Source organism: Myripristis murdjan, chromosome 9, assembly GCF_902150065.1.
Source record: "Myripristis murdjan chromosome 9, fMyrMur1.1, whole genome shotgun sequence".
Lineage (NCBI taxonomy): Eukaryota > Metazoa > Chordata > Actinopteri > Holocentriformes > Holocentridae > Myripristis > Myripristis murdjan.
Window position 1 is genome coordinate 4,177,510 of NC_043988.1, and position 11,753 is coordinate 4,189,262.

An 11,753-nucleotide genomic window follows, 5' to 3' on the forward strand; every position below is an offset into this window, starting at 1 on the left:
AATGACCATTGTGGGGGCACACGGGGTGGCCAATCATGGAAGACCACCATGGAAGACCCGCCAATGGCTTTACACCGCTCCATCTGACACTTGGCGTTGTGCTCGGTGATGTAAGGCTTGCGTGCAGCTGCTCGGCCATGCAGCCTATCAGGAAACACAGCAGCAACAGCTTCTGGCGTCGTCAAGGTAACATGAAGTCACAGGTAGTGTGCTATCCCGCCTTTCCTCCTATTTAAGGCCCTTCAGGTCCATACTCACTCAGGTGACCTCAGTTGACTTTAAGTCTGTGAACCTTCAGTGCTCAGGGCTTCGTGTTGTCAATGAAACGCAGCTTCAGAGACATGGAACAACAAAATGATCAGCCGGGGCCAATTAATGACGGGTAACCTGTTTCAACGTTGTTGTTGTTGTTGTTGTTTAAATAGCCTATATAGGCTTTTTTTTTTTTTTTTTTTTATTAATTAATGAATTAATGAATTTATCTGTTTATTTATTTTGTTACTCATGTATTCTCTTTTCTGTGGGACATGTAGGCCTATCACTGTACAAACCTTACGGTAACGTTATGTAAAAGCTTAATTACTAAACGATACAGTTTTTAAGTGGTGCCAGCTCAACATGTGAATAATTTGGCATAGACTAAATTACTGGACTGCGAAACCGAACTACATTAAAAAAATCTGGCGTTTCAGAGTTTTATTTAGGCTATCAGTCAAATGAAAACGCACACATTCATACCGGAATTTACATTAACCACTCAGTGATGCGGCATGATATAATCCACCAAGACACACTTGTTTGAATAAAATAACCATTGTAATTATTGGTTCACAACGCACGAAGTTACAATCCACCAGCGCGCCGACGGAACAACAAGACTAACGTTCGTTAACTAACAAGTTATTAAAAAAAAAAACAAAAAAAAAAAAAAAAAACTGTTTCTCTCAAATATTCTCTGACTTTAAGACTGTCTTCTAACGAAATATAAAAGCTTGCATCCTGCTCTAAGCGGTGCGTAGGTGCATGTGCAAGGCAACAGCAGTGTGACATAGCCTACGCCTAAATTCCAACATCCAGTGCCCGCAGGCAGGTGAACAGCTAGTACACACACCTCTTAAAACAGAGCACTCATGCCAGTTTCACCAATTTATTTTGGTACTTTGGACCAGTTATTGTGCAAAATCTGCCCATATTGATCAAAAAGCCCACATTTATCGATAACAAACAATACAAATGAATTAATAAATAGGCTAATAGTAACAATACTCTGGCTCACTGGAATTCCTAAATAAATAATAGTAGGCTAACAATACTGTGGTTCACTGGAATTCTTAAATATATAATAGTAACAATACTGTGGCTCACAACAGGTCTAAAATATGGCATAATAATACAACAATGTAAGTGTTCACACCTGCACTTTTACGCAGATATAGCGCGACAGATTATCCTCCAATGCAGCGATAAACTATTTTCCATTTCTGCCCTTAAAATAAAGAACAAGTAAAGGGACGGCTCCGATGCCAACAGCAGTGTAACTTGGTAAAGTGAAGCACCAGACTTGACAGTATTTGCCAACTTGACGTGTATCCCGCCCCTCCGGCTTGTGCGCACATGCAGAGAGAGAGAGGAGCAGGCAATTCTAAAAGCCAAAGAAATAGTGATAATGTTGCAGCACAAGTCTTGCATACACGATGATAATATTGTATGATATTGTGATTCTGGGCTACATCACCAGTATTTTATTGTTACGAAAAGAAAACAAAATATTTTTTTCGAGTTTTTTTTTCTCGTAAATTTGTGCCTTAATCTCAGAAGTTTCAGTTTTTTATCCATACATTTGTGAGTATTTTTTCTCGCAAATTTACCTGTTTGATTACAGAGAATATCCGATTTTTTTTCCCTCATAAAGTTATGATTTTAACTCTCTTCACCCGCTACCGTAATTGTATTTTTTCTCCATAATACGCTGCCGTTGTCACTTGATGTGGAGAGAAAATGATGTTCTTTTTTTTTTTTCTTAGAATAAGGGATACAGTTTATCAATCTAATTTTATTAATGTCATTTTTAATGTACACTGCTCACAAAAAGTTAGGGATATTTGGCTTTCGGGTGAAATTTATGGAAAAAGCTACAGTGATATTATATCATGAAAGTAGGGCATTTAAGTAGAAGCATGCACTGGTGATTTCCTCATCTCCCAACACATTATTGAAACAAAAGCCAACAACAGTGGTGGGTATACCACAACAAAAAATGTCAATGTCTCAATAACTTGTCATGTGCCCTTGAGCATCAATTACAGCTTGACAACGACCGTCTCATGCTGTTCACAAGTCGACTTATTGTCTGCTGAGGCATGGCATCCCACTCTTCTTGAAGGGCGGCCCTCAGGACATTGAGGTTCTGGGGTACAGAGCTCCGAGCCTCTACACGGCGACTCAGCTGATCCCATAGGTTTTCTATGGGATTCAGGTCTGAGAAAGTGTAGGCCACTCCATTTGAGGTACCCCAGTCTCCAGCAGCCGTTCCCTAATCATGTGACCTCGATAAGCTGGAGCATTGTCGTCCATGAAGATGAAATTAGGCCTGTGTTGTTTATGCAGGGGCACAATGACTGGATTAATGATGTTATTCAGGTAGTATGGGCTTGTCACTGTACCATTCACAAAGTGTAGGGCAGTTCTGTACTGACTAGACACACCTGCCCACACAGTGACACCACCACCACCAAAGGCTCATCTGGTGACAACAGTGGCTGATGCATAGCGCTCTCCTTGATGTCTCCAACATCGTTGGCGGCCATCATTTCTGCTCAACATGAATCGGCTTTCATCAGAGAATAGCACTGAGGCCCACTGGTCCCTCGTCCAGCGTAAATGCTCCCTGGCCCATGCAAGACAATGACACCTGTGCCTGGTGGTGTGGTCAGGTACCCTTGCAGGTCGTCTAGCACGCAGACCATGCTGATGTAAACGGTTTCGAATGGTCTGACATGACACTTGGGTGCCTCTCACCTCCCTTAAACGTGCCTGGAGTTGAGTGGCATTCATCATCCGGTTCCGCAGGGCACTGTTCATAATGAAGCGGTCATCAGTGTGGGATGTGGCCAAAGGACGTCCACTTCTATGCCTTTCTGTGACTCTTCCAGTCTCTCTGTATCTCTGTTGCAACCTGCTGATGACACTCTGTGACGCTCTAAGCTCAGTGGCCACTTCCATCTGAGAACATCCTGTTTGAAGCCTCGCAATGGCGAGGTGCTGCTGATCAATTGTTAGATGTTGTCTTGGTCTCATGATGTCAAAATGTGAACAGCATGATGAGGAGGACTGTTTAAATACCAATTCTAATTGAACCAGGAAATTTATTGGTCGATTCATGGATCAAACACCTGATGTGAATTTTGCTGTTAAACTCCTTGTTAGAGAACAGCAACTTGTGCAAAAAGTACTGAAACATTGAACAGTTGGACATGTGCATTCAAAAGTTTACAGAAGGTCACATTAAGTTCACCTGTAAAGGTTATAATGCATTTTAGGTTCATCCTGAAATTTCACCCGAAAGCCGAATATCCCTAACTTTTTGTGAGGAGTGTATTTCAAAACCTGCCCATTGGCAAACCAGCTCAACTCCTGTCCAAGCTACCAAGCTCATTGTCCCTCTCTTGCTTATTTTCTGTATGTAGCAACAGAAGGCGAGAGGACATCCTGGAAAGTGAAGATTATTTTATGGGTGTGGCCCTGCTGGCGGCTCGGAGGAGCAGGGACCCAAGCAAGCAGGTAAACACATAGATAAACATACACAGCCATTCACTTGCACGTCACACAAATCCATTTTTCCTGCAGGTCATAGCATTTTTGGAAAGTCTACTTGAGGAAATGAGGAAAGCTGGCGAATTTAATAAATTCTTAGTAATGGAATATCATGAGATTTTATCAGCCTCAATTTAAATTGATCAGTGTGAAAGGGGAATGCTGAGAAATAGAAAAATGAGCATATGACTGTGTGAGCTTTATAAAGACTCCCTTTGATAGTGTTTTGCTGTTGTAAAATTGTAAAATTAAGGCCCCATCTACTTCCATTGGATCAGAGATGGCTAGTGTTTTAGAATATGAGTTTGCCATGAAAGCTTGTGAGTGAAGCTTTCTCTGGGACTGAAGCACGCGGTGAGCACTTGATACCCACAAATGTATTATGAGTGAAGTATCCCTTTAGGACTGTACTTTTTTTTCTCAGACATTTAGTTAGAGTGTGTGTTAGGGTGAGTGTTTGCATACATGTCTCAATAATGTACAAGCTTACTTTACAGTGGTAGGAAATGTGCTCTATAAATAAAATTTGATTTGATTTGTGCTAGGCCAGCCATTAACTTGGTAGAATGTGAATCTGGTGTGTCCAGAGAATTGAGTGGACCTCTGTGATCTGTCTGTGGAGGAAATGTATGTGAGGTTTAACATCCCCTACTTGATTCTATTTATTTCCACATTCATCCCACAAATGTGTGAAAAGTTCCCCAAAGTGTCCAAGTGAGCCTAATTACCAAGGTTTTGCAACATTTAGGATTTAGCCTGTGAACTTCTTTTGCTACAACTTTTTGGACAAATTAGCACTTTGTGCTTTTGCCCTGCTGGTTTTGTGGCTACATTTATTATTGTTCTTAGCCTCCTACTCTAAAAATAACTGGATCTCATAATTTGTATAAGAACCACATTAACCAACCTTGGCAAACAGCTTCAAGAATTCACCTGTTAGTCAGGGAAAAATTACACAGGTTGACCAGACACTGGCGCTGTAGCAGCTCTTTCTCAGCTTTCTCCCATATAGAATTTTGTCAAACCTCTACAAATTTGTCCACTGTCCCAAACTTGGCACATGGGATATCTGACCTGGTCTAAAAACAAGTTAACAGTGTGTCTTTCATCCCCTTCAGTTGAGATATTGAACACTGCAGTATTAAGTTGATCTGGCCAATCAGCAGTGCTCTGTGCTTGGATCCCATCAGCTGCTGCTTACAGCTGTCATTCTGTAATTCATACCAGCAGAGAAAATAGATTATGGCCAAACTGATGGCTGCTAGCAACTTGACACACGCTGACTGTTTGTGCCCTGTTATATGTTTAAAAGTTAATGGGTAGACAAAACTGTCCAATTGTCAAACAGGTTGGAGCCTGTATAGTGAACGAGGAGAAGAAGATTGTTGGTGTGGGTTACAATGGTATGCCCAATGGTTGTGGTGATGACTCGCTGCCATGGCGCCGATCAGGTGATAACCCTCTGGAAACAAACTTTTATGGTAAGCGCACACACACACACACACACACACACACACACACACACTCAGGGCTCTAGTTTCCCGGCGCAGCGCGGGGTGGCGCAGTGAGGCGAACCCCGCGCAGAGCTAGTTTCGACCGGCGAAGCGGCAGAGGCGGACAGTGTCCAAGTTTCGCAGGCGGAGGTTCGCCGAGATGGGAGTGGTGGCGCAGCGGGGGGAGGTGCCGACAGATTCGGCTTGGCGCAGTGACAGTTTCGTGCCAAAAGGCTTCGCCGAGGTGCGCCAAAAGCTCGCCGTCTGAAACCACGTCTACTTTCAGCGCAAGGCGTCACAGCTGACATCAGCTGTGACGGGACAGTTGATATGGAGATATATGTATGTGCTGATTGTGATCGTAGCATTGAATAGTGTTTTTTTCGGTATTTATTGCATCGTTCATGTGCCTGACATTCCGGAAGCCTGCCTGTGAGGTTATGGTGACGTGTCCGCACTGCTCGCCGGTCTCCTGAGCTCCGCTCCGCCTGCGGCAATAGACCTCCATGTCAGCTGTGTAAACTTTCATTACGCCTTCGCGCAGCGCATTTTAAAGGCGAGGACAGGGGCCCATCTGATTGGTTAAATGTGAATCGGCTGTGTCAAACCCACTCCACTCCTTCTCTCCTCCCTTGCGCCGGTAGGAGGAACGGCGGAGTACTTGCGCCACCGAGAACGGCGTGCCAAACTTGGAAAATCCGCCTGGCCACTCCCAGTTGGCGAAGCGCATCTGCGCTACGCCCCCGCCTCGCCTGGTCTGCGAAACTAGAGCCCTCAGTGTCTTCCTCAAAAAAAAAAAAAAAAAAAAAAAAAACAGGTTGCAAACTTCTAAGGACCTATTACTACACAGAAAAATAACAGAACATCAATATTCTATGTGCCTCTCTTTTTTCTTATTTAGCAAAAGTGTCTATTAATGAAGGGAAGTTTCAGCAAAAAATCATATTTGAAAATGAAGGGATTTTGATTATATGATGTGAAATCTCTAGTACCCCAGAATAATTTGCAAAATGGTTTGTTGCAATGTAAATGTGGGAAAAACTAATTTTTGAACAGTAGTGGATTTGAACAGTAGTCAGTACTGTTACCCAAAACCTGTCCAGCCTGTCCAGCCATCAGTTTAAAAGGAATGTGAGGGACAGAGACAGAGTGAGATTACAGTAACAGCAGGTAAATGCCATAGCCTATTAGTTGTGTTGATTTGAAAACGCTGCCAACTGCAAAATCCAGAGAAGGCATCATGACATATTTGAAACTGGAGCCTCACAGGCTCACCAGCACATTGTGTAATGCACTGTGTTATTATAGCCAGCATGATACTAGGATGCTGTCATTCAAACAGACCAAAAGAAAACTCAGCGAGTGACAAAGTAAACCATGGTCATATCAGCTGATTTTTATTTTTCACACTTTTCCCTGGGTTGTATTATGTTGACAATATGTGTTTTTTCCAGTATAAGACAAATGGCAGTAAATGTATGCATATGTATCTTGAACTGCATCAGTGTCTTAGTGAATTAAATGAAGCTAGGGTGTTGGTGATTTTGTTGAATGAGTATTATTGCACTGACTGGAGCTTTCCTGCCCCTGCTCCCACAGTGTGTCACGCAGAGCTGAATGCCATTATGAATAAGAACAGTGCTGACTTGAAGGGCTGCACAATCTATGTGACTTTGTTCCCCTGCAACGAATGTTCAAAGCTCCTCATCCAGGCAGGTGCGTGTGGAAAGTACACACACACACACACACACACACACACACACACACACACACACTTACTTTATAGTCTAATGTCTGCAGGGTTCCACTGACAGATTTTGGAAGGGCTCATGTTTTTGAATTCAACATGCAGATAGCAGATGCTTTGCATGGAAGTTTGATAAAGGTCAGCTAAACTGAAGTTTGGTAGGGCGCTGGGTTGTTTAGTTCACACATGGTGGTAAAACAACCTCATTAGTTCCTTTGTGATCTGCTGAACTGCTAATCTAGAATACTGTATTTCTACGTTCCCCATTCACTTCCACAGTGCAACAAAACAGCTTCCAAAATCACATTTTTAATACATAAACAAACACAAACAAAGCAGATTATGCAAATATAAAAATCAATTCCTGGGATCAATATTTTGAGGAAATTAAACAGCTGGTTTCTTGTTATTTTCTTAGTTTACTAGGAAAGTGTATTTTAGCCAAATCTCAAGTTTACCTGAATATATGAAATGGATTTGGGCTGTTTTAATTGTTTTTTTTATTCATTGGCAGTGGGTCTGATCTTCCATATTATCAATAATCATTTTCATTCTGTATCTTGGACATTTACTCAATGAAGACGTGTTTGTTTCTGTACTTGCAGTGAGCAAATGAGATGTGGCTCTGTGCTGACAGCTTATATGTGTTAGACATTTAGTGATGTTGGGGAGGGCGCTGATGCAGGATGAACTTTATATGTTAGACCTACTGAGTTTGCTAAAGGCAAATCATTGCCACCCTTGAGTTAAAAAAAAATAAAGATGTAAATGCACAAACATGACTCACTGCATGCACAGCATGATAGTGTTTTCTATCAACATTAACCGTTTCATTGGGAAAAATGGGAATGGGCTCAGAGATTTCCCAGCTGGAATATGAAGAATAAGTGGGTTACATGCACATTCATCACAGAGTTGGTGAATATGCAGATTTTGCAGAGAATGTGTATAATCTTTACTGAGACTATTAGAGTATTTTACAATCTAATCTGGCAAGTAGCATGACTCTACTGATAGGACATCTAATATTTCTTCTTTTCTTCTGCCTTTTTGCTGCCTTCATCCTGTCATCATTCCTCACTCTCTGTCCAGGCATTAAGAACGTCATCTATTTATCTGATAAGTACCATGACGATGAAAAGACGGTTGCTTCCAGATGGATGCTGGACTTGGCAGGCATACCATACCAGTAAGTAATACCCTCTCTGTCTCTCACACACATAAAAAAAAACAAAACTGGCTGTACCTCACCTCAAAACTCCCCTGATGTGTTTTGTTTCCTCAACCTGCCCTGTCTCTTTCTACTCTACTGCACTCTACTCTAGTTAGCGAATTTATCCAAAATGAGAAGAGACCTGCTCCATCCAGGTGTTTGTGGTGTAGGTGCTTTACCTCGTTCCATAGGAATAAATGTATGGAGACAACAAAAATAAATACTAAATACATTATAGAGAGGAGAGAACACTAGACATATGGACGTTGAAAAAAAGTAATTTTTTAATGAATCAACCTGGCATGTTCTGATGGGTACCATCGGGTTCTGGTTGACTTTGACTTTGGGGTTTTCACACGCTTTTGAAAGACATGTGACAGCCCCACAGAACCGGTAGAGAAGAATGTGGTGAGACGAGCCAGTGGGTAAGATAAGATAAGATAAGATACCTGCACTCTCTAGGTAACCAAAACCAAAAGTAATCATGTGACCTCAAATTAAGGAAGCAGAGTTCACATTATGGATTCCATCTTGGACTCAAGGAGACAGTGGTGAGCAAACCAGAGACAAAACACTTTGTCATGCCACGTAAATGAATCATATTACTAAAGTAATTAGTCTTGTATCTTAATTAAAATAGATCAGATTTGGACATTGTTACATGTTAATTTAAGTCGCTGTGAGATACAAAACATGCTCACAAATTTAGCCTAATGGTGGATCTGAGCCTGTGAGAAACAGTTTTGTCAGAATGAAGGCTGTGGGGTAAAACATGCCAGTGATGTTGGGGCAAGTTGAGCCTATGGCTCAATTTACCCCAAAAGTTTAAATAGGCTACCCAGAGGAAAATTTTACTGCTCAAAGCTTGCTTTTCTACAGCTCCGGAGACAAAACTGAGATTCTTATTTCAGCCTCATTTTGGTTTCATTTTAGATTCTATTTTGTCTTATATGTTTCTCCTAAAATTCACTAGGAGAAATAGGTGAGACAGGACAGTGAGCAACAGGAGTCATATTTGAGACTTAAAGGAGACACCTTGCTAATCTCAATTTAGTTTCATTTTAGGCTCTATTTTTGTCTTATATGTTTCTCCTAAAATTCACTAGGAGAAATAGGTGAGACAGGACAGTGAGCAACAGGAGTCATATTTGAGACTTAAAGGAGACACCTTGCTAATCTCAATTTAGTTTCATTTTAGGCTCTATTTTTGTCTTATATGTTTCTCCTAAAATTCACTAGGAGAAATAGGTGAGACAGGACAGTGAGCAACAGGAGTCATATTTGAGACTTAAAGGAGACACCTTGCTAAACTCAATTTAGTTTCATTTTAGACTCTATTTTTGTCTTATATGTTTCTCCTAAAATTCACTAGGAGAAATAGGTGAGACAGGACAGTGAGCAACAGGAGTCATATTTGAGACTTAAGGGTGACAGGCAACACTAAAGCTAGTAGGCAATACTGAGCAATACAAAAGCTAGTATGGAGATTTTATAATACATACATACATACATACATACATACATACATAGTATGTATGTATCACACACACAGTAATAACCAAAAACGAAAAAACAAAAAACAAGGACACTTTTACAACACTTTTGCTGAAACAAATTATTGTTGTTTATTGTTGTTGGGTTTTTTTTCTGAATGCTTGGGCACTATATTAAAGGCTGCTTTCACAAGACTTTACACAATAACCACAAAAGCTCACAAAACCAGCAGAACATTCTACATCTCTTGCAAAAGTCAACAATTCTTGCAAAACTTTTAACTTTTAAGCCCAACGTTTCGACCATGAAGTTTTCCTAAAAATGCTTTTTAAACACTCCTAAAACAATAAAATCACAGAAGAAAAAAACATCTATACTAGAAAAAGTCTTTAAAATGCCCTCATGCGGCATTTGTTTATCAAGGCTTTTTTGAGTTTGGTTTTCTCCACTGCTGTCCATCCATCGAGCGTACCACAGCGCATGATGTAAGCTGCACGAATAAAAGAAAGCACAAATTAGATATGAATTCCCCTTACATACAGTGTCAATGTCTAGTCTTTGCACTTAGCTTGTTTTAATGTTTTATCTTGGTGCTGGACTTCAGCAACTGGTGTTGAATTTGAGCAACTGCAACTAACCCAATTTCTCCAAGAATAGGTAGAGCGAATTGATCACAGTACATGACGCACACATGGAGAGATCAATTTGAAATCAATTATAGATCAATTAATCAAGCACATCCCTAATTGTAATAGCAGTTAAGATAATTTGGTCAACAGGGCTGCTTGGTCACAATTTTCTCTCTTACACTAACACACACACACACACACACACACACGCACACGCGCACGCGCACACGCACACGCACACGCACACGCACAGAGATGATAATTATTGTTACTTCTCTTGACCTAAATTTGTTACCAATATCTATAAATCAACATTTGTGGCTGGAGCTGCACAATATGAAATAAGAGACTAGGCACTGTGTAAGATTTTGGTTATCATATTAACCAAAATAAAAAATAAAAGTGAATTAATTGGAAAAACGAAATAAAATAAACAAAACACACATAAAATAAAAATGCTGTGCAGTAAAAGAACAATGTTTCTGTTACCATCTTCATTATCTTTAGGTGAGCCAGGGTCTGGTTCATAAAACTTTATCTTCTTGGGGGGGGGGGGTAGCGCAGTCTTTTGGGCATCTCTTTTTAAAATTCTCCTGCTGGGCATTCCATTCTGTGAAATATGTAAAAGCACAACACATTTTATTTGTATTTTTAAGTGGTTCTTAGGTAATTTCATAGAAAGACAAACAGTACGGTATGGAACAAAGAGGGGAGAACACATTATCACATTACACATTATATGAGTGTGCAGCAAATTTCATCATATAACATATATACATTATTTGAAAATAACCCTAATACCTAACTTGTAACTATCTACTGCCACATTGCTCCCATTCTCCTCTATCCAAACCCTATTCTTAACCCTGCAATTACACTAGCTTTTGCACACCATCGGAAAAGCTCCGGTTCTCTGCTTTCAGAAACCGTCTGATTTTTTTCGATCGCACCATTGGTTCAGGAGTTACGGTATGAGAAGCTCATATTACAAACATGTGACACACCGGGGACTCTTCTGTGATTGGACGGTCGAAGTGTCAGTAGCATAGACATAATATACGTAGACGCCTCATGACGTGCTGGAACGTGAGCAGCGTCACCGCCATATTGGATGGGTCTCTTCACTCTAGGCACCAGAGTCAACCAGAGTCAATGGAGAGCTAGCAAAAATGCTGGTATTTTGTGCAGCTTATAATTGCAATAACCGGCACAGGATTTAAACCAGATCGCGTGGGATTACCTTTCAGAAGTAAGACTGAACAATAATTTTGGTTATTTTACCATTTATAATATTATATCATCATTACTTACGTGTAACGTTATTACAGCAGGAACTGGTACTCTCTCTCTCTCTCTCTCTTTGA

The 11,753-nt window shown here is 40.7% G+C and overlaps 1 protein-coding gene across 1 annotated transcript; it reads left to right on the plus strand.

The window, feature by feature from the left end:
- Nucleotides 1-3,693: 3,693 nt before the first annotated feature.
- LOC115365394 (deoxycytidylate deaminase-like) lies at nt 3,694-8,246 on the plus strand. The gene is made up of 4 exons (XM_030060379.1): nt 3,694-3,780; nt 5,162-5,294; nt 6,906-7,022; nt 8,146-8,246. The coding sequence occupies exons 1-4, from the start codon at nt 3,730-3,732 to the stop codon at nt 8,244-8,246; spliced, it is 402 nt and encodes a 133-aa protein (XP_029916239.1). The 5' UTR covers nt 3,694-3,729.
- Nucleotides 8,247-11,753: the final 3,507 nt, after the last annotated feature.

Excerpts from the sequence above, each read along its gene's own strand:
- LOC115365394 (XM_030060379.1), top strand. The coding sequence starts at position 3,730 with ATGGGTGTGGCCCTGCTGGCGGCTCGGAGGAGCAGGGACCCAAGCAAG. Across the intron at positions 3,781-5,161 it reads GCAGGGACCCAAGCAAGCAG|GTTGGAGCCTGTATAGTGAA; the intron begins GTAAACACATAG and ends ATTGTCAAACAG. Across the intron at positions 5,295-6,905 it reads TCTGGAAACAAACTTTTATG|TGTGTCACGCAGAGCTGAAT; the intron begins GTAAGCGCACAC and ends CTGCTCCCACAG.